We start from the raw sequence: 27105 nt of genomic DNA, 5'->3' as shown, positions 1-27105 counted from the left end.
TGTCTCTCTCTACCACGTCTCTGTAACCTGTTGTCTGTCCTTTTCTGCCTCACTGAGTCTCTTTCTCTGTTTCTCTTTATTTATCTCTCTCTGTCTCTATTTTTTATCCTGACTTTTGCTCAGTGTCTCTGCCTGTCTCTCATTTCTTTGGACTTGTGGGCAAGCCAGCACTCACATCGTCCCCACCTCTCTCCCTCCCCAGGCCCCTCACACACAGAGCCTTTGATCAGTGCTTTCCAACACACACCCTCCCATCTAGGCTGCCCCAGCTGCTCATTTCAATCTGGTATGAATTCCTGCTGAGACAGGAACCCCCTGTGGGTGGGGGAGGAGGGAAATTTCAGCAGAAAGACCTTCAGTTGGTTTGAGGGGAGTGAGTGGGCTCTGGGCCAGGCCTCCCTATTGGAAGTCAGGAGCCTGGAGGAGTCCAAGGATCCCTGGAGGGAGAGGCGGGCAGAGCTTAATCTGCCTTCCTGCCTCCTCGATGGTCAGACTCTTGCTGCCCACAGTTCCCCAGATGCTACAGATACTGAGCCTTCACTGCCACAGGAACCCAGGAGACCTTGGTGTAGGATGGAGACTCCAGCTCCTGGGCAAGTGCAGTCCTGCCACTGGTATTAGGATCTCCAGGCACTTCCTAGAAGGCCCCTAGAAGGCAACAAACCAGATCCTTTGGACTGCGCTTGCCCTGTCCTGAACCCAACTGTCTCCTTCCTCCCCACTGGCCTTGCCAGCCTTCTCATCCATTAGGTCATTCATGTATTCATTCAAAAAATATTTATTGAGCATCTACCATGAGCCAGTCCCTGTGCTAAACACTGGCCTATAATAGTGAACAAGCAGACATGATTCTTGAACTCATAGGCTTTCATGCCAGCAGAGAAGACAGAAAATTGACAGCAAATCACACGCAAAAATGTCTAGTTTCAAATCATAGCAAGTTCTGAAAAGAAGAGGGTAATGTGAGTGTAGTGGTGGAGGGGGTAGAGAAGGCCTCCAGGAGGAAGTGACATTTGAGCTGAGGTGATGAGAACGAAGTACAGAGCAATTTGTGTCCCCTTTCCCCACCCCCCTCAGGACATATACTAGCCAGAGCAGAAGACATTGCTGAACCTGGAGGTCCCACCAATTGCTCTGGGTTGCCCACCTTACCCCTGCCTCAAGTCCCTTTTCATCAAATGAGAGACTGGGTGGCCTGACATACATGCGGGAGCTCTTGGGGAGATGGAGAAGGCTCAGGAGCTCTCCCAGCCTTAACTTGAGCCAGATGGGGATGGGACAAACAGTTCTGATCCAGCTCCAAATGGCCGATGAAATAAGCGTTAGGGGCCCAGTCCAGCAACTGCAACTTCCCTTCTTCATTCAATAAATAGTAAGACTGACTGTAGGTCAGGTAGTGTCCTAGGTATAAAAAGACATACTCCCTGTTCTCAGGAGTTTACAGTATTGAGGGAGACAAATACTAACCAAATAATCACACACACACACACACACACACACACACACACACACATATATATACTAGAGGCCCGTTGCACGAAGAGATTCGTGCAATAGGCCTACCCTTCTCCTGGCTGCCGGCACCGGTTTTTTGCCGGCACCTGGGACCCAGGCCTTCGCTCCGGCCGGGGCCACCTTTAAGTCTTTGCTGCTCCGGCTGGAGCCGCCTTCAGTCTTCGCTCCTACATATGCAAATTAACCGCCATCTTTGTTGGGTTAATTTGCATACTCTCCTGATTGGCTGGTGAGCGTAGCAGAGGGACGATCAATTTACATGTTTGTCTATTATTAGGTAAGATGATTGCAGTTCTCATAAGTGCTATGAAGAGCAGTGCCTCGTAGTGAGAGCATAACATAGGGATCTGACCTGGTCAGGGAGCAGGAGGATGTCCAGGAGGAAAGGAGGCTGTATGGGATCTGAAGGATGAATATGAATTAACCAGCTGCAGGAAAGAGTTCAGAGCATTCCAGGCAGAGGGAAGAGCATATGCGAAGGCCCTGTGGTGATCAACAGCATGACAGGGGGTGTTTCCTGTGCAGCCATCCTGATGAGTAAATTGGAGTGCGGCACGAGGAAGGGAGATGGCTTATTCAGTCCAACCCGGGTTCCAGGCCTCCACTGCCTTTCTGCCCCATTTCCTTCCCCACCACCCTGGCTACTGGCCACCAGGTTGAAAATAGGGCTCATGTTGAGTTCCTCAGTAAACCTGGTTCAAGTTCAAGCCAGCACTGGGTCTCATTGCCTAGACAAAGGGGGGATAGACCCAAGTTCTGCAGTTCTTGCTTGCCAGACGCTCCTCCTCTCCACCTTTTGGCTTCTGACCCCAACAGCTGTTGTCTGGAGGTCTGAATCCTGCAAGCCAGTTTCCCCTTCTCAGGCTGTAACCACGCACCGCCTTGCAGCTGTTCCCAGCCTCTGCACAGAGGAGACCATCCCCACTCAGCTTCCCCTGTCCCCACTCTGTTCTCTTTAATGGTTTCCCACTACCCTTCCCTCCTACCCACCCTCCTCTGAGAGACACCATCCCTGCTCTCATTCAACACATTAGCAATTGTTTTTAAAATAATTCATGCTCATTATGGAAACACGAGAAATAGAGAACAAAATTTCAAAGAAAAAGTACTCATAATTTCACAACCCAGGGAAAACACCACTAACATTTCTTTAACATGAAAAATTTTAAATCTATACAAAAGTAGAGAGAATAATAAAATGAATTGTTTACGAATTTGCTCACAGAATACTGAGAACTTTCATTCCCAGTACCTGGTATATTTCTCATCATTTTTTTCTTTATATTAAAATCATACTGTTCATTTATTTTTTTGGGGGGGGGGTCTTTGCAATATAGCACAAAAAATTCCCCAAAGTCTATAAAAAATTCTTGAAAAGTCATTTAATTGTTGCATAATAGCCCCAGATATAGGGTGGGGGAAAATAGGTTTATAGTTTTGAGTATGTGAAACACAGAGTTTATTTACTTTTGTATTATTATTTATTAGTTATTGTATTTTTTCCATATGAACAACTGTAAACCTACTTTTCCCCAACCCTGTATATGTATATTTTTAAATGCTGATAGGTTTTTACTGCACTGAAAAAAATATATATGCATTTATATTTTATCATTTAAATCCAGGCTGTTGTCAGGAGTGACTTCCCCAGGTTTCTTCTTTTTTAGAGCCTGATTCAGGAAGCATTTTCTCAAAGCCCAGCCTCTGGGCTGCTCCCCACACACACCCAGCACACCCGGGTACAGGCTCCTTAGGGTGAGCACTGTATCTGTCATCTCTTAAGTCCCAGGGCCTGTCACAGGCACTGACACATAGTGGGTGCTTGGGAAATGATCAATTAGATGTAGTCTCTCTCCTCCACTTTTATTTTTTATTGTTTTCCAAATTCTGGAAGAGTCCCCTCTACCTACTGCTGGGGGTCCAGGCCTCCCTGCTGAAGCCCAGTGTGTTGTTGGAGTCCCTTAGGACTATTTCAGTTGCAGCTCTGACAGTTACCAGCTGTGTGACTTTGGGAAAGTTTCTCAACTTCTCAGAGCCCTGATTTCATCTGCTGGAAAAGAGGGAAGAGGGATAATCATAATACTTAATGCACGTGGTTCTGAGGCTGAAATAGATGAATATATATATATCTCCCAGTCAGCCCAATGTCCAGAAATAGGAAGCTGTCAGCAAATGGTTCAGAAAGCAGTCTCTCCCACTTCATTCATCTCCTTTAAAGAGCTGGCAGCCTGCCCAGGTGCTTGGCCTCCAACCTTCAACGGTTTCCCTAGAATCTTCCAGCCCACCCTCCTTCCACTCACCTTTATTCCCTCAACACCACTACCCACCTCCACAGGGCATCCTCCTAACCTGGTATCTGACCCTATTGTCTACCTCACAGCCCCAAAGCTCTTCTCCTGGCTGTCCCCACCATCTGCTGTCCCCACTCTGTCCCCATTAGGCCCTTCACCTAGGCCTGAGCCCGCCAGCCTCAACCCTGCGCCCTCAGGCAGGCCCACAGCAGCTCTGTCAGGCTCGAGTCAGGACTTCTGGAGGCAGAGGTGGCTGAGGCCCTATCACTGGGCTCTTGTCCTCCCAGAGGTAACCCAACCCTCAGTCCTCTCACAGGAGCAAGAGTGCTCTTTAAATACTTAAATCCAATCATGTCAACCCCCTTTTAAACCTCTCAGTGGCTTCCCAGAGCTCTTAGGATTTGACTAAAATCTTTAGCGTCCGCTCTGCAGGCCCAGCCCCTGATACACCTGCCCTGGCAGGACCGCATGGCTTTCCTTTAGTCCTTTAAACTCACCAAGCTTCTCCCACCTCAGGGATGTCACTCCCTCTGCCTGGAAAGCTCTCTCCACAACACCACACCGTCTCCTAGATGACTTCATTTGACCCCTCATTTTTTTACTTTGAAATGTTTCAAACCTATCGAAAAGTTGAAAGAATAGTATGATGAACACCTGAATACTCTTTTTACCTAGATGCATTATTTGATACTATTTTAAGGTTATTATTATTTTTTAATGCAAACATATCCAATTAAAATTTCAGAGAAAAGGCTAAACTGCTTAACTCAGTAAAAATGTTTTTTTGCAATTGTTCAAATGAATACAATGCTTCCAAAATGCTCTTTGGAAATTCTTGTAAATTTTCTTGCTTGCTTCCTTGCTCTACTGCCTTTGTTAATATTTTGCACGCGCACACATACACTCTCATGCCTTCAGGTCTCCCCTCTCCTGTTGCCAAATCCTCACAGTGACCTAACACTCTCCATGACCTTTTCCAATCCATTCAGGCAACAAATATTTACTGAGAACTTGGAGTGCCTGACGTTGCCAAGGGTCCCCTAATAGACTGTGTGTGTCAGGGTGCTTCCCCCCTTTCCTCAAAAATGGAAATGATTTAATCCTTGAAAATTCAAAAAAAAAGCTGGAAATAGTCACTTATGGGAAACACCCAAGTTGGGAGAATTCCTTAGGGCTCTTTTATGGGTTGGCATTTTTAACAATTGTGAGTCACTCCTTGCTTTTCTCAACACTGGGAGCATCTAAAGGTCTTAATTAGGTGCTGCAGTAGGAAGCACGAGACAGCCTTGCATTCAGAGCTGGAGCTGGTGGGCTTAGGGATCCCCCTGACAATCTGTTTATTTTACCAAGGCAGAGGTTGGGAACGGGCATTCCAGAGAACTGTATCTTCCCAGGCTTTGCTGTGAGAGAGCTTGAGGAAGTAGGGAAGTGCCTCCTTGGAAAAAGTGATAGCAGAATATCTGGGAGGGGCTGGGGGCATTCTTATAAAATGGGAGGGGCGTGTCCTTATGTGCCCTGGATTTTATCCTGAGGGCTTAGCAAGCCTCCCTGCTCCAGGGAGTTCTCCCTCCCCACCCCTTTCTCCCTAGGTTCTCACCCCTTTCTCTGGCTCCCATATCTTACCTTCACTGCCCTGGGGAGAGGCCTATCTCCCTCATGGTGACAGGAAGCACTGCTCTCTCATGGGGGGCGGGGAGCAAGTCACAGTTTATCCTGTCTAAGGGCCCCAGTGTCTGAGACATGCCTGAGACAGTGGAGAGCTGTTTGGAGGACTGACAAATGGTGGGTGGGTGGAGGGGGTGGGGTCTGGCTTCTGAAGGATTATAGAAATTACCCACTACCTTGCTGAAAGGGAGGGGGTCCTGGGGATAGGGGGGATAGGGTACTGGATTTGGGAGCCCTGGAAGAGGACAGGAAGGGTATGAGCTAGGCTGGCCTGGGACACTGTGCTCACCATCCCACTCTCTCTCCAGCTCCCAAAATGGCGATGAAACCGGCACCTGGCCCAACAACCAGTTTGACACAGAGATGCTGCAAGCCATGATCTTGGCCTCTGCCAGCGGTGAGTTGTGTGTGTGTGTGTGTGTGTGTGTGTGTTAAGATGGGATGGGAGACCTGGGGCTCTGGGCATCCCACAGCCACATGCTTTGACACTGGCTATCACCCTGCAGGATTTCTCTGGGTCTTTCTGCTGGTGCTAAGGGATTCATCACCCCAAAACATGAAGCCAGGCTGAGGAACAGCTGAGGGATTGGGTCCTGGGATGCCACAGGGGAGTGAACAAGGAAAGGTCCATCGAGGAGATGTGGGGAGTGGTGCTTGAGAGTCTGAAGGGAAGAGCATCAGTCTGATCCCAGCTCTGCCACTTACCATCTTTGTGACTTTGACCGATTTACTTAATCTCTCTACACCTCAGTTTCCTCAGCCAAGAAAATGGGGCAGCGACCTCAGAGGGCTGTCCTGAGGACTAAATGAGATGATACCACAAAGCACGAAGTACTGGGTCTGGCACATAGGCCCTCAATCCATGGATGTGGGGGAGGGGTGTTCCCAGCAGAGAGAACAGACTCAGGATATGTGAGACCCCTTCTCTTTTTTTGCTTACCCACCCTCAGAGCAGGATTTTTGTTTTCCCAGGAGGCTAAGGCTAGCAAAGCACTTCACATGCAATAGAGATTCTGTTGATGGTTATTGTCCCTGAAAAGTCACAAGGGTCCTGAACAGGGGAAGTAGAATGATATCATTACTATTGAAGAGCACAGGCTTTGGAGGCAGGTCAACATGGATCCAAATTCTGGCACCCCTGTGCACTGTGAGTCCTCGGGCAAGTTACTAACCCCCTCTGGGCCTCAGTTTCACTGACTCTAAAAGGGGCACAGTAATAACAGCTCTCATTGTGGTGTGGTACAGGACCTAATGTAAGACCTCAGCACAGAATTAACAGAGAGTAAGGACACAATATAGAGTGGCTAAGACTGGTTAATTATTATCTTTATTGATCCATAGGAGTGGATAGAAGGCTGAATTAGAATAGAGCCCATTAATAAGGACTAGCTTCTGGAGCAGCACATCTGGGCTTCTATGGAGGATGGTGGGGGATTAAGGCACTGGCCTTACGTAGTCGCTGAGAGCCCTGCCCTCCAGCATGGAGGGCTGGTGGGTAGAGAAGCAGGTCAAATCAGAACAATAATCGCCATAACCACGCCCCTGTGCCAGGCACATGCCAGACAAACTCTATGGGCCTCATGTCCGTGAACCCTCTCAGCAGCTCTGCGAGGCAGGTCTGATTACTTCCACCTGACAGACAAGAGACTGAGAAGTCACTTGTCCACTAACCTGGCCCGACTCCCAAGTTGATGTTCTCTCTGCTCCAGTGACCCTGTCTGCCTTGAGATCCAGCCTCTGTTTCCCTTTTAGCTGAGTAAATCGAGGCTGAATTCTCACTGCCCTGTATTATTCTCCAAGATTAGGGTTGCCAGGTAGAAAGAAGATGATCAATCAGTTAAATTTTGACTTCGGGTAAACAACAAATAATATTTTAGCATAAGTAGGTCCCAAACATTAGTATTGGGACATACAGCACTAAAAAAAATTGCTTGTTGTTGACCTGAAATTCATATGAACTGGGTACCCTGTGTTTTTACTTGCTAAGTCTGGCAAGCTTCCTCCAGATGTCTGTGAGGCCCAGTGGGGCCAGGACTGTGGTTAGGAAGGGGCAAGTGGCAAAGGCGACCAGCATTCCGGATGGAGTGGAGCGCGGCCCAGAGAGGCCAGATGCTGAGTTTGAAAGAGGGAGGCAGCTGGGTCTGGGGAGAGGCCAAGTCGGGTTCTTGAGGGAAGTAAACAGGCAGTCAGGTATATTTAGCTCTTGTGGCCTTGAGCCCTAAGGCCAGGAAGCAGGCTTTTTAGCCTAAATCCACATTTTAAAAACAGAAATGGAGTATTTATGGCCCCAAACCCTCTCAGAAGGTCCCCTGGGTCACTGCAGGCCGGCCTCCCTCTCAGGGCTCCCCGCCTCTGGCCCACACAGGGCCTGACCTGAGTGTAAGCCTGGGCTCTGGGGAACAGACCCTGAGGGGGGAGGTGGCAGGGTCAGGCCCTACTCTCACTTTCACACCCGCTTCCCTGCCCTGGAGCCAGAGAGGTTCCTGGAGTCCAGCCCAGCCAGGCCTGTGGGGCTGCTGAGGGGGAGTAAGAGGGAGAGAGTAAGTACACTTGGGAGGCTTCTTAAATAAACATTTCAGGGAGGAGGTGTGCTCTCAAGGAGCCTGCGGTCTGCAGTTCAACTGGCTGAGGTCTCGCTTGACCAGGCCTCCTGGACTGCCCTAGAGTTGCTGCCCCAGCCCTGGGGTGGAGGGCAGGAGGCAAGGGGAGGTTATGGTGCCTGGAGCTGTTTCCCCAGGCGAGGCTGGACTAGAGAGGAGGCCAGCACCGCTTCCCCCTCCTCCAAACCAGAGGATGCCCAGGTTCTTCTTGCTGCTCTTCAACGTCTGTTTCTCTTGGATGAGGGAAGATGCTGGTCCCTGCCCAGCGTGGCTCTTGCAGGGGTAGAGAGAGGGGCCATTGGAGAATTCATTCTACAGGTCAGAGCCTGCCCCCCAACTTCTTCCCCACAGATTTACAGACAGGGAAACTGAGGCCTGACTCAAGCAAGGCCTGGTCACGGTCACACGGCTCCTTAGTGGCAGAGCTGACCAGACAGAAGTGAAGTGGCAGCCTCTTTCTAGGAACATTCTTCTCCCTTCGGGTCCAGCTCACCTCCACTGCACCCCACAGAGCCTGGGCCAACATCAGGCCTGTGCCTCTGGGAAGGAGGCGGCAGGGGCTGGCTTAGTCATTTGCACCCAACCTGGTGCTCCTCAGAGATCTTGGGTGCCTGTAGGGTGTGGGTGGGCCTGGCTTCCAGTTACCCAGCCAAGCCTTTCCTTTATTTCTGTTTCTCTTTCTCTTCCCCCTGTTTCCCCCAAGTCCTGTCTCAATATCGCTCTCCCTATCTCGCTCTTCTGAGTTCTGAAGTCTCCCCTCTGGCCCTTAAATCACTCTTGAATCCTGGCTCTTAAAGCCGGATCTGGCCCCCTCCCCCATCCCCTCTGTTCCCAGGCTGGAAGAGGGCACGTGGGAGGGGAGGGGGCGGGCAGTCAAGGTCCCAGTACCCTCCTGGAGTGAATTAGGGGAAACCGAGAAATGTTAGCGCGATGAAAGGCCTGGGGGAGGAAAAGGGAAGTGGCAGCTGCTCCCTCCCTCCTAGCCCGTCCTCCCCGCCCCCTGAAGGCCCTCTGATCGGGGGATTGGGGACTTGAATTGAAACCTGAGCGCTGGAGTGAGGAGGCGGAGAGACCCAGGCTCATCCCTCCTTTCCTTCTCTTATGCCCCTCCCCCCTTGTGCTGTTCTTTGAAATATTTCTCTATTTCTCAATCCCTGGTTGGTGTCCCAGGATTACTCAGCCTCTCCGGCTTTAGTCACCCACTCTACCCACTCCCTGGGTCCCCGCGGTGGGGGCCGAAGGAGGCTGAGAGGAAAGCACTCGTCAGCCTGGCTGGGGCTGGGCCGGGCATTCCAGGGGCTTTAACCTGCCCACTGCCAGGGGACTCCAATACCCTTGTGAACTCAGCCATCAGAACGCCTGGCTCCTTCCCCCTTACACACACACACACACACACACACACACACACTCAGCAATGACACACTGTGATGGCAACAGCAGCCAGCATTGCACATGTACCAGGTGCCCGGGCACTGGATAAGCACTGTCTCCTTTAAGCCTCACAAAAGCCCACTTCCCCACCTTCAACGTGAAAACAAATCACCTTGTTAAAATGCAGATTCAGAGAGTCTGCATTTCTTTTTCTTTTTTCTTTTTGTGTTTTTATTGATTTCAGAGAGGAAGGTTAGAGAGGAAGGGAGAGGGTTAGAGAAATAGAAACATCAATGATGAGAGAGAATCATTGATTGGCTACTTCCTGCACACTCTACGCTGGGGATAGAGCCCACAACCTGGGCATGTGCCCTGACCGGCAATCGAATCACGACTTCCTGGTTCATAGGTCGGTGCTCAACCACTGAGCCATGCTGGCTGGGCATGAGAGTCTGCATTTCTAACAAGCTCCCAGGTGATGATGAGCCAGGGCCAGCATTTGTACTTCCCTGGAAGCCTGTGTCTCCAGTACAGCGGGGAGTTGGGCAGGGCACTGGCTCTGACACCATGAGCCTGTCTGGTCCCGGGATCATCTACTCAGCCTCATAGAAGACTGCTCATGCCTATCTTCTGTCCCCTCCTTTACCCTGCGAGGAGTGTGGAGGGCCATGCTGCTGCTGCTGCTGGTGATACTCTACATACACTTACATACACTTAGGCCTCACCCCTGCTCTAACCTGTGCTGGCTGGGGTGGCTGTGGCCTAGTCTTTTACCTTCTGAGCCTTGCTTTCCTGATCTGTGAAGTAGGGATAACACCACACACCTCACTGGCTTGCTGCGCTGAGGTCAGGAGCCATCATGCACACGCACCATCTAGCAAAGTGCTTGGCACAGAGAAGGCGACAGTCGCTATTCTGAAATGAATGCCTGGAAGAGCACCCCCTCCTGACTGATAACAGAACCACTAACTGCCTACTCTGTGCCAGGCCCTGGTTGGAGGAGGAAAGGATGCACAAACCATAGTTGAAGGTCCCCAGGAGCCCAGAGTCTAGTGTGGAAACAGAGAGGCTCCCTTGAGAAGGACCAGGACAGGATTTGAGAGCCACCTGGGCGCTGAGAGAAGGAACAGCTAGCATACTTTAAACCCTTACCTTAAGGGAATAGGTTAAAAGAGCTCAGAATCAAAGTTAGCCTGTTAGTCCAGAGCCCCTTACCTCTACCCCATGTGGTAGAGATGGTCTTCCCAGTGGTCAGGGATGGGTACCTTGCAGGCATTCATTAACTGCTTGTACTGTTAAGAGTAGCAGTTGGGCCCTAACCGGTTTGGCTCAGTGGATAGAGCGTCAGCCTGCGGACTGAAAGGTCCCAGGTTCGATTCCGGTCAAGGGCATGTACCTTGGTTGCAGGCACATCCCCAGAGGGAGGTGTGCAGGAGGCAGCTGACTCTCATGATGTTTCTAACTCTCTATCCCTCTCTCTTCCTCTCTGTAAAAAAAAAATCAATAAAGCCCTCGCCAGTTTGGCTCACTGGATAGAGCGTGGGCCTGGTGACTGAAGAGTCCCGGGTTCGATTCCGGTCAAGGACATGTACCTTGGTTGCAGGCACATCCCCAGCAGGGGGTGTGCAGGAGGCAGCTGATCGATGCTTCTCTCTCATCGATGTTTCTAACTCTCTATCCCTCTCCCTTCCTCTCTGTAAAAAATCAATAAAATATGTTTTAAAAAAATCAATAAAAATATATTTTTTAAAAAAAGAGTGGCAGTTGGGACCCATGGTTTAGCCCCTGACTTTCCTGTCTCTGCAGAAGCCGCTGATGGGAGCTCCACCCTGGGAGCAGGCGCTGGCACCATGGGCTTGAGCGCCCGCTACGGGCCCCAGTTCACCCTGCAGCATGTGCCCGACTACCGCCAGAATGTCTACATCCCTGGTAGCAACGCCACACTGACCAACGCAGCGGGCAAACGGGATGGCAAGACCCCGGCAGGTGGCAATGGCAACAAGAAGAAGTCTGGCAAGAAGGAGAAGAAGTAATGTGGAGGCCAGGCCTGGAGCCACTGGGCCGCCTCCCCCCAACCAGCCCAGCCTCTCCCTACCTGGATCCAGGACTGGGATTTTCAGGGCTCACCCCCAGGATCCTGGTGGGGCCCAGGCCATGCTCCCCTTGGGAAACAGAAACAAGATGCCCAATCAACAACCACCCTTTCTGTTCCCCAGGGGGATTGAATATGCAAAGGGAGTTTCTGCTGGGGACCCCCATCCAAATCAAATTGCGGGCCCATGGGGATAGGGGGGTTTAGTGTAGACCATCAATTATTCACACCCTGCTTTTAGTTACAAGCTGAACTCCCTCCCATCTTCCAAATTCAATCAGGCCCAAACGTCCCCTGCCTCCCTCCTACCTATGCCACCCCAGCCCACTCTTTTCACAGCTCCTCTCTTTTGAGTAAGGTGGTTGGGGTGTTGAGGTACCTGGTGACCTAAAAAGGCTCAAATTCTGAAGAGTTGAAAGGGCATCGTGACCTCTTGGCCTCTCCTTCAATTCTGAAACTCCCCCCAAAGCATGGTTTGGTGCCAGTCCCTTCACCTCCTTCCAGAGCCCAAGTCCAAGCTCAAGTTTTGGGAGACATGGTCACCATTCCATGGTAGTGATGCTTGCTGGATTTAGGGAGGGCATTTTGCTACCATGCCTCTTCCCAATGCTCTAGGGACCAGTTTGTTTTGTTTTGTTTTGTTTTTCATTGTTTGATGTTTCCACTGCATGCTGTGACTGCCCCCTCCCCAAACAAGAGACTCCATTGCATGTTCCAAGACCGTATATGGTGGTAAGGTAAAGAGGGAAGGGTGTGTATGTGGATGGGGGGAGGGAGGGTGGATAAATCTTGACCCATTAGTTAACAGGGTCTTGCAGGAGGCTCAGTATGTTCCCAGGGTACTGACCAGATCCCCAAATCCCAGCCATAAACCAAGCACCAGGCTGAGCCCTCATCTACCACATACATACAAGGCTCCACCCAAGCAGCCAGCTTTGGGCTGAGCTACCAGCACCAATGGATTTAAACTGGCATTGCAGTCCAAGGAAGGTCTGAGCAGGTTTGGGAGCAGGTTCCCTGGAGAGGTCAGAGGGGCTCTGTGGGTGCTGGGTACTCCAGAGGTGCCCCTAGTGGAACGATCAGTGTGTCCCCTCCCTCCTACCCCAGCAGGAAGGGAGGGCCAGCTAGGCCATTCTTGGTCCCTGGGTTGAGGAGGCAAGGGATTAGAGTAGGGACCAAGTGGACAGAAATTCTCAGCCCAGGATCAGGCTTCTCCACCGGGCCCCTGCATTCCCCAAGCCTTGGTCCTTCACCTTGCCAGGTGCCATTTCTTCTCTGTGAAGGCCACTGCCCAGGCCCTCAGTCCACCCCCTAGTGGCCAGAGCCTGGTTCAAGTCCCCAGTGCCTCCTTGTGCATAAACCTTCCTCCGCCCACCCACTTCTGCCTCCCCCTCCCCAGTCCCGTTCATCCAGCGGGGCTGTGCTAGAACCCCACCCTCGTCCTTACAGTAGTGTAGAGACCCCCTGCCTCCCTCTTTGGCTGGTGTAGAATAGCCAATAGTGTAGTGCGGTGTGCTTTTCCGTGATGGCGAGTGGGCAGCGGGCGGCGGGCTCCGCGCAGCCGTCTGTCCTTGAATCTGCCTGCGGTGGCCCGTGCTGTGTTTTGTGCTGTGTCCACGCACTGCGGCGACCCCCTCCCTGGTACTGACTCCTATAAGCGCTTCTCTTTGCATAGTCACGTAGCTCCCCATCCCTTTCCTGTGTCTCACGCAAGTTTTATACTCTAATATTTATATGGCTTTTTTTCTTTGAAAAAAAATAATAAAAAGGTTTCTTCTGAAAGGCTGAACGTTTCTGTGTAAGCGATGGAGGCTCCTGACAAGTTTGGATGACGGGATGAGCTGAGGAGTGCACGCTGGGAGCCTGGGATCGGGAGGCGATTATGGTGTTTGCATCTGGGTTTTGTGTGATTGCCATGAGTCTGTGTGACTGTCAAATGTGGCTGTTTATGCTTGCAACACCGGTGTGCATATGTAATAGTGTGCGATTGACTGTAACGCTGCGGGTGGATCTGTAGACCGTGTGCGCAATCGGCTTGCGGGTCCATGGTGGGGGAGGGGTATTTGAGCGTGGCGTGTCAGTGTGCAATTGAGCGTGCCGTTGTCTCCGTTACGGGTCTAAGCTCCAGTCTCCAGGCAGAAGAGGAGACCCGCGCGCGGGGGCGGAAGCTGGTTGGCGCCTGGCAAACTGCGCAGGAGAGGGGGCGGGGAACGTCTCCTTAGTGCCCCCCACCCCTTCTCCGCTGAAATCACCACCCCCAGCGCCCTAGCGGGCTTCGCGGGAGGAGGCGGGGACTCTCCTCTGCCTGCGCCCCTCCTCCCCTGCTGCCTGGGTGTTTGGGAACACCGCGGGAGTGGGAGGGAATGCCGGAGGCGATTCTCTGAAGGCCGAATCTATATCCTGGGCCTCAGTTTCCCCACTTGGAATTCACCTTCCCGCTCGTCTCTCCTCAACAAAGCCAAGGACATTGAAGAGCTCATCGCTTTCTTGCCTGGGGGTGGGTGAGGGTGGTCTAGGCTGAAAGGGCAAGGAGATAGCCCACCCCAGATCGCCCTTCCTCCTTCCTCCCTCTCTCACGCTTTTCCATTCACTAGTTGGCTCGCCCATCTCCCCGCCTCTTCCGCCTGCCTCCTGGAAGCACAGTGGGACTCCGAGGTTGCTGCAGCCTGAGGAGCCGCAAGAGGGAGAGGGAGGGAAGACCGGGAGGGGCGGAAGGACATAAAGGCAGACCCACTGTTATCAAGAGGGTCAGCGAGGGTAGGTCCAACCACCGGGAGGGACGAGGCTGTCTCTGGGCTTCCTCTGCACCGAGCCTCTCAGAGCCGGGTCGTGCGTTCTGCCAGCTCAAGTCTGTTGTCATGGAAACCAAGCCTTCCAACTAAGCAACTGGGGGCGACTTTCCTGCGTGGGAGGGAGGGTGGTGTGCGCGGTTGCTGAGATGGAAGCGGGATTTCGTTTCTGGAAGCCAGGCTGCAGAAGGCGGGCAGCCGGGCGCCTGAGTTCTATTCTAGGCACAGCAGCCCAGCCGACTCTCAGAGCAGAGCGTGAGCAGCTGTGGTTGGTCCCTTAATTGGTATGTGTGCCTATATAGCTCTGAGTCAGAAACGCCTGGCCTCTGGGGGAGGAGAGGAAGCAGGCAGCCCACCCCCACATCCCCAGATCCACTGGGGAGGCAGCTGCCCAGGCTCCAGGGCTATTTAAAAGGCTTTTATTTCCAGTTCCAGAGCCTGCCCAAATGGGTTTGTGGTCTTCTCCAGGCCCCTCCCGCCCTATTCTGGGCCTGCTCATAGATTGTAAGGTTTCTTTGTGCAGGTCTCAATGTGCTGGAACAAGTATGACTCTGAGCAGCAAGTCATCTGGAGCATGACCTCTGGCTTCTGACCTCTGCTGGACAGGCTCAGGTTTCCACCCCAGTGTATGCCCCTCTAGTCTGGAATGTGGTCTGTGGCCAACAAAGGGGGGAGGGGAGATGGAAGAATGGGAGCCAGATGTTTCCCTCAGCAAGAGGCACAGGTACTACCAGGAAACTGACATCTGGGGGCATGGAGAGGTGGGGAGCTAGAACTGAATTTAAAAACAGGTTCCAAGCCAAAGGCAGCAATTAGGAAGTGGGGGTCTTGAACTGGGGCCTTTATGGAGGGCAAATGGTGGGGCAGAAGCCACCATGTATTAATCATCTCTAGGCCTCAACCAGTTTCTGGCACATGATGGACACCTTGAACTTTTTTTTTACAATGATTTGTCAGGTCAACCAGGGATTTGATGCAGGACAAGACGGAGGAGCCTGGATGAGAGTGAAAAGAACCAGCTCAGAAATTCACACAGGAGGCTGTACGCAGTACTGTTTCAATGCTTTATTAACAGTTGGAAACAAACCCAACAAACTGGAGGTGATGACATCCCAGAAGCCCGAGAGGCAAGGGAAATAGGTCTGCATTTTGTCCCTTTTTTAAATATTTATTTTTTATTAAATGCATCTTAGCAAAAGTAGATTAAAAAAGAAAGGGTCAAAGCCCCAGATGTCAGCAGGGAGAGGAAGGAGACCTAGGGAGCGGCAGGCCCTCGTACCAGTCTTTCCGGGAATAGCTCAAAAGAACTGCTGTTGGCCCTTCACACACGCTCTAGCAACCAGAACCTTCCTCCTGGCCTCAAGGCCTCAGTGCAAGTGTCCCTAGTCTCCCCTTGCCCCCCCTGCACTAACAACCGTATCTGGGCCAAGCCTTAACAGTGCTGTTCTCTCCCTACCCAGGTGGGACGATGAGAGGAGCACAGGGTGGCACAAGTGTCACCTTGAGCCAGTCTGAGCTTCCTGTGGCCGGGGCCACTGAACAGTTTGGCCTGCCCACTGTTCAGAAGGGAGCAGGAGTACAACGTGTGGGGGCACTCCTGTGCCCACTTCCCCAGAGTGTCCAGTTAGCATCTGCACATTTGGCTTGATAAATATATTAAATTTATAAAAACTCTGGTCTCAGAGCTCCCACTACTCTTAGACCTGGCTCAGCTCAACCAGAGAAGAGCTTCCTCCTCCACCAGAACCAGGTGCTGGGAGAGAGAATCCGCACTGGCATCAAGGGCCCAGAGCTTGAGAGCTGAGGTGGAGGTCCAGGGGCCTGGTTGAGGCCTGTGGGGAGATATCCCAAGGACTCTGGAACCTGCCATCAAAGCCTCTTACATTATGGAGGAGAAAGGGGGGAAGGAAGAGTTATTTTTCTTTAAAAAAAAAAAATCTCATACAAAAATAGATCCATTTGCAAAACAATTTCTCAGCCAGGAGGCTCCACCTCCCATTTCCTTGGAGACAGAGGGTGAGGTGTTGGGATGGTCACAATACTCCAGATGAGATGCACCAAAGCTCTGGGGAGGGCAGGAGGGACCATGGCTCAGGAGCCTGGGGGTGGTGTAGAGGGTCCAGAGAGGCAAGGGCACAAAGCATGGCAGCAGGCTGGGGCAGGTCCCACAATGTCTCTATGCCCGGCCTGCCCACAGGCTCTGGCCTAAGCCCCAGTGGAACACATAAAGGTGGTCCAGGTCCTTTTTTGTTTTGGGAGGCCTTTCTCAGGAAGGTGGAGTAAGGGTGGGATTTCTCACCACTTCCTTAGAAGTAGCTCCCAATGCCACACCACTAGTAATAAATAACAGCCAGGAGAAGAAAGAGCAGAGCAGAGGGGACCGCAATGAAAGGTGGGATATAGCCCAAAGGTTCACAAGCCCCATGCTGTTCTCAGGGCCAGAGAAACCACAAAAGAAAAGCACAAACCCAGCAAGATTGACCTATGGGAAGCCCACTGGAAAGCCAGGGGCTGAGAAAGCAGGTGGGACTCTGTCTGAGAGAGGCCTCAGAGTAACAGAGAGGAGACACTTGGGGTTAAGGCAGCGAACACAGAGCCTGCTTTGGTAATGCAACAGCCTGGGCTGGCTGGGTTGGGCTCAGGCCTCCCCCTACCGCCCTCTCCTGCTGGCCCCCAGGCAGCTGAAGCTGTGTATGACAGAGAGAGCAGCAGGCCAGAGAGAAAGACAGGGTCGGGGCGATGGGAACGGCCACCCACAGGGATATCTCCATGACCCTTTAGGCACAGGCTGCAGGCAGGACAGTCTGGGGCTCCACTAAGGAGGAGCCTCGGCCACAGGACCCAGATTAGCTTGCACGGCCAACCAACTCCTTGGTTTCCTCAAGGATTGTGGGGACCCCATCACTGATCTTGGGCACCTTGGCAGCAACAGCAGTCATGGCATCGTCCTTGGTCAGCTCCGAGGCCAGCAGAGATGTGACTGCACACCCGGCTTTCCTGTTGGCTGCAAGAGAAGACATGAGAGAGCTCGTACACAGAAGGCCCCTCTGAACTCTGGGGTAGACATTTAGCCAGACGCCATGCAAACGTGGCTGCCCTGTCCGGTTCACAGAGGCCCTTATTTTGAAGGAAGGACAGAGGTCTAAGAAGTGAGGAATATACCCTTGGGCGGGGTGCAGAGAATATAAGAGAGTGTGGTACAGGCAGGAGAGCAAGCTGTGCTCTTGCTTTCCTTTGTGAAAATAGTACAAAGGTTTGAATACAGCTAGACAGACAGAACAGGGTTCAAGTGTTAGCTGTTTAACTTAGAGAGATAAGTACTCAAAATCGATTTTCTCATCGTAATGTTGTTGGAATGAAATAGCCTCAAGCTTAGTGAACAGTATTATCCTTGTTTTGTTGGCAGTTCCCAGGAAGTTCCTAGGCCAAAACCACTTTGAGTCAGCCCTGGGAGGGCTGTCCCAAGCAGAGGGGGGCCTTCAGCAGGCAGCCAGGGGGACTCCTGCAAAGAGAAGCGGCAGCCACGGGCTGACATCACATGCATGTCACACTCCCCACGTGTCCCCCAGCACTCCCTCTCCCCACATGCCCCCACCCTAGCTCTCGCCCACCTCAAGGGTAGCAGCTGTGATATGAATGCCAAGGGCCCTGCATGGTGTGTGTGTGTTGGGGTGGGTAATGAGGTAAGGAAAGGTAAGTCGGGGAAGGCAGAGCTAGGGGCAAGGATGGCCAGGAGGGGTCCCTACAAAGAAATCTCAGCCCCATGGGCTAAGGCATTGTGAAGCTCCAGTTGTCATCCTAAAGAGGAAAAGAAGAACCAATCAATCTGTGAGTTTCTGTTCTAACCAGAAACTGTTGGCAGCCGTCCCCAGACTCTCATATTCATTAATGGAATCCAGATTTACGGCCCCAGTACCCCCAACAAGAGGCAGTTCCTTGGTAGCACTCCCATCTCTGCTGTCTGCCTCTTCCCAGGCCCCGGGAGCAGCGTGGACACCACATGTACACAAAGAGCTGCCTGCCTGGGGTGACAGAAGCAAGGACGCTGTCATTCCTTTTCTACAAAATGTCTGAAATGGGCAAATTCATAGAGGGCTGGGGGTGGGGAGAAGGAGGAGGCACTGCTAATGGGTATGGTTTCCTTTTGGGGTGATGAAAATGTTTTGGAATTAGATAGTGGTGATGGTTGCACAACCTTGGGAACATACTGAAAAACACTGAATTGTATACTTTAAAAGGGTGTATTTTAGGCATGTGGTTTATATCTCAATTTAAAAAAAAGGAAGAGCTTGCTGGGTCATGGGAAAGCTGAGTGGAGAAAACAGTGCCTGCATTTTAAGGGGGCAGGACAGATGAAGCCTGGCTCTCCTAAATGCAGACTTCATTCCTAACTGCATTCTTCAACGCAGGCAGCTGTGTCCCGCCTGAGGGAAGGGGTCCAGAGGAGCAGTGAACAAAGCACCCAGACAGTTTTGCTTTCTTTAGACCAGCAAGAAGCTTTAGGGAACGCAGAAGCCAAACAGGGTTAGAGGGCCCATGTCATCACCAGGGTTGTTAGCTTCTCTGCAGAAATGTGACCCAGTGCCACTGTGTTCACACGGCCACGGCTACCTACAGGTCAGCAGGGAGCACACAGCATGCCCACAGTTACCAATTTATAGGTCTCTTCCTCCTCCTCCTCCTCCCAGGGGCACAAGAGGTTGTCTATCAAGAGGAGAAAGAAGAGTGAAGGCCCTGACAGGCACGAGGCCCATCTGGTTACAGACGGAAGGTGTGTGACCTAGACTCTGGGGCTTTCACACGAACCACTCCTTGGATTATGAACAGAAAACACTGCCTCAGTGGCTGACAGGGGAGGGAAAGACGTGTACGGGAGTGTGACTAGCATGGTCTCTATGTATATGCTTCTCCTGTCTTCCTTCTGTCTCTCTAGCAAATTCTTCCTCAGATCCACTTAATTTCCACTCTTCTCTGAAATACTCGCTTCTCTCGTCCCTACTTCACGTGTCTGGAAAAGCAGTAATATCACTTTACTGCTCCTTTGAATTTACTCTCCAGCAGTTAAGAAAATCTGCAAGTGTGTGTGTGTGTGTGTGTGTGTGTGTAGACGTTGGAGTTCAAGTGGCATATGTCTCAAGCCTCTTCTCTCTTTGATTTCTTCCTCTAAACTCAGAAGATACTAAAATCAAGCAGTGTTTCCAAATTTTTCTAGAGTAAAATAAAGTTTCTGGTTACTGATTTCATAAAAATTAGGCGTGGATGGTAGGTGGGGAGAAGACCAAAACTTCCCTTTTAAGCCTAGAGCAGAGGTACTCTAGGGATGGACACATGCGGCCTAAGGTTAGCATAAGACATGAGAGCTCTTGCCCGGCTGGTATGACTCAGTGGTTGAGCATGGACCCATGAACCAGGAGGTCACGGTTTGATTCCCGGTCAGGGCACATGCCCAGGTTGTGGGCTCAGTCCCAGTAGGGGGTCTGCAGGATCCTGGCAGCCGATGTATGATTCTTTTCTCTCTCTCTTGATGTTTCTTTCTCTCTCTCTCACTCTCTCTCTGAAATTAATGAAAAACATATTTTAAAAAAGGAAAAAAAGAAATGAGAGCTCTTATAGGAACGGGGAAGAGAATCGAGGAATCCTGGCTTCACTGTGTCTTCAGGGCCACAGTCAAGCTGAATAGCTTTTATAACCCAGAAGAACTGACCTCTCCCCTGCCCTTCCCTAACTCGGGTGCTTGTGTTAAGACTCCTGAAAAGTAGCCGCAGAAGCAGATGAGCATTTTGACTCATGGGATCAGGGAGGATTATTAAGTCATAAGAGAACAGTCCCACAGAGTATGGGGAAAAGGGAGCAATCTTGAGACATCAGTCAAAGCTGAGGCCAGATTCCCAGAAGTCAGGGGTGGGCTAGGATAAAAACACCAGCAAAATCAACCATATAACACTAGTATAGATGAATCAGAAGGTTAATGGTTTGGAAAGACATTTATAAAACACAGGCTAGGAACCACTACTAAAGAGGAAGCGCTCTTGTTAATAAGCTTCCTTAGGGAAGAGGAAACTAGGACAGATGGGGCGATCATTACCATCCTAAAGAACTCATTATTGTCTCAAGTCTCCTAATTATAATTCCTGTCCTAATTTTACCGAAGTGGAGGGAGAATCGGAGAGGTATAGGAATACTCTTCACCTTCTCCAGACAGGTGGTCATCAGAAAACTCCCTGAAGCACTTTCACCCTGTGCAGGGGTCTCCTTGCTGGAAGGTATGAAAGAATATTTCTGCCTACACAGAAGGGTTGCTGTCATCTGCTGTCTGATCCTGTAGGCTTAGTGGAAGTAGCCCTGGACTTGGCTTCACTAAAGTGGCTACAGTTCTGGCTCTATCATTAGCCACCTCTGTAGACCTGGGCAAGGTCTTATCTGGGTCTTAATTCTATTACCTATGAAGAGGTTAGGTGCTAATCTCTAGAGGGCTTTAGTGCCTTCCCCAACTCTAAGGTTTTATTAGTGTAGGTGGAGTCTTCAGGGAAGCAGGGAAGTAGCAGAGGAAAGGAAAGGGAGATGAATTTCTTTCTTCCCTTGACTTTTATCCCATGAGCAGATGGCCTGTATAAGAGGCTACCATTCAGACATGGAGATAAAGTTGAGTCATTAAACCACAAGCAGACTCAATCATCAGCCTGAAAGAGTAGCAGCAATACAATCACATGGATTCTTCCCCTTGACACTCAAACCATTGTTCTCCCACACCCTGCAGAGCCCAGCAGTTTACATGTCACTTTTAATGAGCCAGCCCTGATAGTAACTCTCCTCTTCCAACTCCTCAAAGCATCTTTGTATACTGGTCACTCCCTCAGGTCTCCAGAGGCCAAATATTTTTTGGTAACATTCCTTTGAATTCTAGGGAGAAGGCTAGTGTCTTTGAATGGGGACAGCTGCCTCTCTGCGACTGAGGAGGCTGTGAGGCAGATCTGCTTGATAGTGCTTGCTTTTTGGCTCCAATTGGCCAGGAGGAACAGTCAGACACCACCAAGCACCAGTCCAGCAGCCACCAGGGAAACCTACAGCCACCAGAGCCTTTATAGTTTGAGAATTTTATTGTCACTGTATTAAAAGATAATAAAGCTGGAAAGGACCCCAGAGGCCATTTCAGTCCAACTCTCATTTTATACATGAAAAAACTGAGTCCCAGAAACTTGTGTAAGGTAACCAGACTTGTCTAAGGTAATTAGACTTGACCTGGGGCCTTTTGATCCTTGTCCTATGCTCTTTGCACTCTACTTTGATGCCCAGCCGTCTATTTACATTTAATGTAAGGCCACATCACTTTATACGATGTGAATGCACCCAGGTCTAAACAGCTTACCAGAGTAACTAGAAATGTCTCCCCTGAGAGATACTCCCTGATGTTCAGGTGTGTTCAGTGAACCCAGAGCCCAGAAAGATAAGGCTACAAGATGGAGCCAATTTAAGAAGTATGTAGTTCTCATTTTCAACTGATTTTTGCATCAATATCTCCTATTATAAGTCTCCTCCCATCCCTTCTTACACTGGGAAACAGTGCCTGGACTAACTCAGATCCTCTGCTGAAAACCCCTGCTTCCTCTGCCTGGGCGTCCTGGTTTTCCCACTTGGGAAGAGTGGCGCATGGGCCTCCCCAGCAGAGGGAAGCTGTCTGGCTGCCTGTGTACAGGAAGCATCTGGGATTCTAGCAGTTCCACAGGAAGAGACTTAAAAGGGAATTCCCCACCAAAAGTCTGATACAGACTGGCGCTTAGCTGAGAGGATACAGGAAAAACAGTGAGATGCAATGTGCTTTTGTTTGGCTAGAAATGCTTAATGGAAGGCCACATCACCTTATATGGTGGGTGGGAAACCATGTCGCAGAAGCTCTAAAGACTAAACACAAAAGCAATACTACCAGCTGCATTCTCTACCAAACACTGATCTATAGACTAAACGCTTTGTCCTACCCTATCCCCCTCTCCTCCCCTCTAGAGAGCCTGTACCCAGAGGATGCCAGACGATGGGTAAGAGTCATAACTAGAGATCCTCCTGTTATGTCACAGAACAGAATTTCCCTCTGGATATTCCCAGTATGGGTAGAAACAGGCAGTCAGTCATTACAGCTGAAACTCACAGTGACTCACAACACTTGGGCCAGGCCTCTGAGTTTATATGAGTTAGCATTCTCTATACCCTGGATCCTCAGGTTCCTTTCCAGGCTCTGACAGGTACTATACACCCTATAGATACCACTGTGTCAATAGCTAAGCACTGGCCAAAGCAAACTGTACAACTCCTCCTCTTTACAATAACCTTAAAGTAAAGGTCATATCAAACAGGCCTACAAATGTACCAGCCAGGGAATAAGAACAGAGCTCCAACTCCCTTAGAAGTAGAAATCCTTAATGACGCCTTTTCTGTAATTTCCACCCTTCAACCTAGAAAAGAAGCCATCATTCCTAGTCCCAAAGGTACTTCACTGACACAATGGTGCAGGTCAATACCACATGAGGGGTAGCCTTGGCTATATCTTTTGGACTAGTCTGCAGGCTACTGTACACTTCCTTCAAAGGAACTTATCCGCTGATCCTTCCTCATACTAATGCCTAGATCATTTGTCCTCCTACCCCCATAATTCTTCTTAGAATTCTTCTGGCTCAGCGTAATCCACTTAAATCTTCTAAAGGTGGGGAGAAGAGATTGCAGGGGAGTCAATGGGGAAGGGCAAGTGCAATGGGGGTCAACTGCACCCAAGGAGAAGGTAGTTCTCAGACACAGCATACTCCTGCCCTTGAGATGCTCCTTTATATCTGGGGAAAACGATGTCTAACCTTCTCTATAGGATTTTATACTTTTTATTAGTCTCTATCTCTTCTGCTTGTGAAGTTGAGAGTAAGGACTCCTCGCTTATTTTTTCTTTGTGTTTCCTACATCTAACGTAGTTTTGTATTTGGGTCAATTTTGTTCATACACTCAAACGCCCACCTAAATCTCTGTGTCCTGCACCATGGTTAGCTTGTTCCAAGTAACTGCTTCAAGAATGGGAGAAATGCAAGAATAATCAAATGTAAGTGATCCGTGGTCAGTACCTCAAGCCCTAGTTCTCCAAGTCAGTACTTTCTAACATGGGAGGAAGAGGACTACACAATTCACTTCCAGATGCAGAGACTATCATGAGGAAGTTTCTAAACCTCAGAGCGTGTTTACCCCTTCTTCAGCCCAGGACAAGCAGGACCAGTAGTAGAGAGGCTCACCCCCTTCACCAGGGGGAAGGCTCCATTTGCTTACTTACCCTGACGGGGTCCTCTCTTCCGTCGGAATGCTGCACCTGACTGCAGGGCTTCCAGGAGACTATCCATCACACCTGTTTCATCACCTTCTGTTATGAACAAAGATGGAGATGTAAGCTCTTCAGCCCAAGCAACATGCATGTGTTGAGCCCCACACAAAATGCATGGTGTCTGCTTGGCTCCCCTCGACCACAATGGCTGGGGGCTCAGCGCAGACAGAGGGCTCAACCTCAAGCCTCAGCCCATGCTTACGTGTGTCTGTCTGAAATGGTTCAAACAAAAGGTTTCATTGTCTACTAACCACTGCAAACCTTGGGATATTTTCCTGCAGTACTCTTTCCTTCCCATCCCAATCAGGACAAGCACAGGGAATTGCAGAACTGCCCAACTCCAAGACCAGGATACGGACCGAGACTGGGATTATGAAATTAGCAAGGAACTATGTAATTCTCTCTTTATTCCAAAGTGTTTCACTCCAATTTACATAAACCTTTCATGCAGCACCTGGTTCCAGTTTCAGAGCAGGGCGGAGAAAAGATGAGAGAGAACTGATCAAGAGTACATTTCACTGAAGTACTGCCCCCAGTGGCTGCATAGACCCAAAGCCAGCTAGGCATCTAAGAGAAACATCCTGACTAGAATACAAAGAGTTAATGTAGAACCCTCTTTCCAGCCTGGCTCTGTTTCCATGGTAACAGCTCAGGATGGTGAAATCTGAAACTGCGAAATCCCAAGGAGCCCCAGGCTGCCAGCTACAAGGCTAGGCTCACTGCTCCAAGCGCCACCTGCTGGCTGAACATCACCAATGCAGCTGACCTACATTCCAACCTCATTTGCTTGCCCTGGGCATCCCAGGGCCTGGACAAGGTCGGGTGTAACCTGATGACTGGGTACAGCCCTCATACCTGGTCAGCTGAGCTCTACATTTCCCTATTACGTCCTAGACAGTACCTGGGGCAAACCCTAGGTGCCTGAGGAGAATGGGGGAAGGTGAATATTTTCTGTGGGCTTAAATAGCATTTCTAGAATAGTTTGTGGCTTATACACAACTGGGATAAGAGCAGAGAATTGCTTCCCAGAAAAGTATGAAGAAAAGATGAAATGTTCCTGCTGCTTCAGGTCCCTGATATTACCACAACAGGAAATACCAAAGAAAGCCCCTGGAGCAAGAGGTATTAGAGCAGCCCTTGCCTTTTGTGCTCAGCAAACACTCTCATTCTTGCCAAACCCGGCAGCCCTGGAACTCCTTCACTCAGATGGCTCACAGCCTCTCAGGTTCAAGAAGGGTGGCATCAGCTCAGTGCTGTGCACAATTTCCGCTGGAGCAGCCAGAGGGGGGCAGGGAATCAGCAGCAGGAAAGAAGCGGAGACAGGAAACAGAGGGCCAGTAATTGAGGCCATATGTTTCAACAAAGCCATGCTTCTGGTAGTAAAACAGAGATTCTGTTGGAGAAAGAAGAGGGTGGCCAGGTCCCCTGCCCCCTTTCCAGAAGTTCAATCCATTTATAATCTGAAAGGTATATATGATTGTGCTGAAGTACTTGGGACACAGTAGTTGGTGAAATAGACAGAAAGGGAGGGAAAGCCACCATTAAAAGACAGAAGCAGAGCCAGGAAAACATTGTGGGGAAAAGAACAAAAGACTTAGCAGAGGGTATGAAAGTAGGCCAGAGGCACTTTGGACAGGCAGAAGGGAAGAGTACGAGTTACAGCAATCCTAAAATCACTGGGGAGATGAGACATAATGCAGGAACCAGCAGAGGAGAAAAGAGGGTCTGAGCCTGGAGAATTGGCCTGTGCATGCCACTGAGTCGGGGTGAAAGTCCAGGATCAGGGTCTTGGAGGGAGAAGGCTGCCAACTATCACTTGCCAGGAGCTGAGCTCAGACATGAGCTGTTCTCTCTGGCCTCCAGATTCTAGACAGAGAAGCCTTCCAAATGTTCCTGTCTCGGCCCATCAGGCCTTCTCCTCCGCTTCTTACCTGCATTCATGTCTATGAGTTGCTCTCTCTTCTGCTGCTTCTCCAGCCGCTCCTTCTCTGCCTTCTCCTTGGCTAGTTTTGCTCGCCGCATCTTTTCCTCTGTCTCCCGCCGCTTCTGGTTCTCTTTGACGGCTTGCTGTGGAGGAAACAAATGAACATACGGGCATGCATGCACTCACCCATACGCACACCCACCAGCAACCATCAAAAACCCAGTGAAAGTGAAAAATGTTCCCAAGACTCAGTCAGCAGGCATTCCTTGCTCACCACAAACATATTCTTAAAGTTGTGGAGATCCATGAAGAATTCTTCCACAGACACCTTCTTGGGGTCAAAGAGGAAGTAGTCGCCCAGCTCCTTATAGAGGTTCTCCATGTTAGAGTGCATCATCCGCAGCTTGTTATACTGTTCCTGCGCATCCTTCACAAAGCTGTGCAGCCACGGAGTCAAGGACCAATGCCAAGAAGCACACCCAGTTCTCTGCCCAGAGGAAGATTCAAAGATGCACGTTGGCATACACGAGGATGTTCAATACAGCACTATTTATCTCGAGGCAAAAGCCAGAAGCAATCTATATAACCACAAAGGGGGTATGTTAAACCACCTATAGAATAGGAGGCAGCAGTTAAAAAGAGGCTGTTCTGCATACAGTGCTGTGGAAACAGGGCTAAGACAGATTGTGGGCAAAAAGCAATACAATGCACACAATGCAATTTTTGCATCAAATAAATTCATGAGGTGCAAATCAAAAAGAAGTCCAGTGACAGTAGGATACTTCTGGGGAGTGGGGAGGGAACACCTGTGTGTGTGTGTGTGTGTGTGTGTGTGTGTGTGTGTGTGGTGGAGATGGGCAGAGGGCAAGGGATCAAGGGGGACTTTTAGCTTATCTGCATGGTTTGCTTCCCCTGCCATAACAATGGAATGCTTTCAAAACCTATGTTTTTAATAAAAATAAAGTTTTTAAGAGGGAAAAATTGTATATCACCAAATCTAGCCTGTTGCTCCCCCTCTCCCCCCAAGTTCTATTCCTTCCTAGGGGGCAACTCCCTCCTTTCAAGAAAGGATATAGTCATTTTTTCAACAAACTTGTCTTTCTCATCTGTGGCAGCTGGGAAATTTTGAACATCACGTTCCACATCAGAAATTTGTTTCTTCATCTGATCTAGATTCTTTTGCAAGTTTTCAGCAGAAACTAAAGGAAACACAAAAACAGACAGGAAGAGCTTACTAACTCATATCTTAAGACCTTGAGCTCCTGCCCTTCGGGGCACAGTTCCAGTCTATACAGAGAGCTGGTATTTAATTATTTTAGTTCTCTTATGTACTATCTAGTTGTTCTTCACTTCTTTCCAGTGAAACTATAAGTTACTTGATGATTGAGTCTAAGCTTCATTTGATTCACAAAAATCTGACATCCCCTGGAGTCCTGCTTTCATGTATTTTAGAGAACAAGGTTTGCAGGAAGGAGACATATACAAAAAGAGAAATCTGTTCCCATTTCTACT

The 27105-nt window shown here is 50.1% G+C and overlaps 2 protein-coding genes across 22 annotated transcripts in view; one reads left to right on the top strand and one right to left on the bottom strand.

The window, feature by feature from the left end:
- LOC102437860 (protocadherin gamma-C4) overlaps positions 1-13319 on the top strand; it is a 148880-nt gene extending 135561 nt beyond the window's left edge. For 18 of the 21 annotated variants that reach the window (XM_014453790.2, XM_023752033.1, XM_006086440.3 and 15 more), the window contains 2 exons: positions 5780-5868; positions 11249-13317. In XM_014453790.2, the coding sequence (XP_014309276.2) occupies positions 5780-5868; positions 11249-11475 (316 nt within the window). In that variant the 3' untranslated portion in view covers positions 11476-13317. Of the gene's footprint in view, positions 1-5779; positions 5869-6222; positions 9722-11248 lie in introns of those variants that run through there. The other 3 variants (XM_023752031.1, XM_023752036.1, XM_006086455.3) reach the window with 2 other exon arrangements.
- Positions 13320-15373: 2054 nt separating this feature from the next.
- The window catches only part of DIAPH1 (diaphanous related formin 1), a 63455-nt gene continuing 51723 nt past the window's right edge, over positions 15374-27105 (bottom strand). Inside the window, exons 24-28 of the mRNA XM_006086437.2 lie at positions 26668-26792; positions 25868-26032; positions 25601-25736; positions 23622-23708; positions 15374-17327 (exon numbers count right to left, since the gene is read on the bottom strand). Of these exons, the coding sequence (XP_006086499.2) occupies positions 17170-17327; positions 23622-23708; positions 25601-25736; positions 25868-26032; positions 26668-26792 (671 nt within the window). The 3' untranslated portion in view covers positions 15374-17169. The remainder of the gene's footprint in view (positions 17328-23621; positions 23709-25600; positions 25737-25867; positions 26033-26667; positions 26793-27105) is intronic.

The sequence above is a fragment of the Myotis lucifugus genome, unplaced genomic scaffold (genome assembly GCF_000147115.1).
Source record: "Myotis lucifugus unplaced genomic scaffold, Myoluc2.0 scaffold_28, whole genome shotgun sequence".
Classification (NCBI taxonomy): domain Eukaryota; kingdom Metazoa; phylum Chordata; class Mammalia; order Chiroptera; family Vespertilionidae; genus Myotis; species Myotis lucifugus.
The sequence above is the reverse complement of the archived record's forward strand: the minus strand, read 5'-3'. Positions and strand labels throughout refer to the sequence as shown.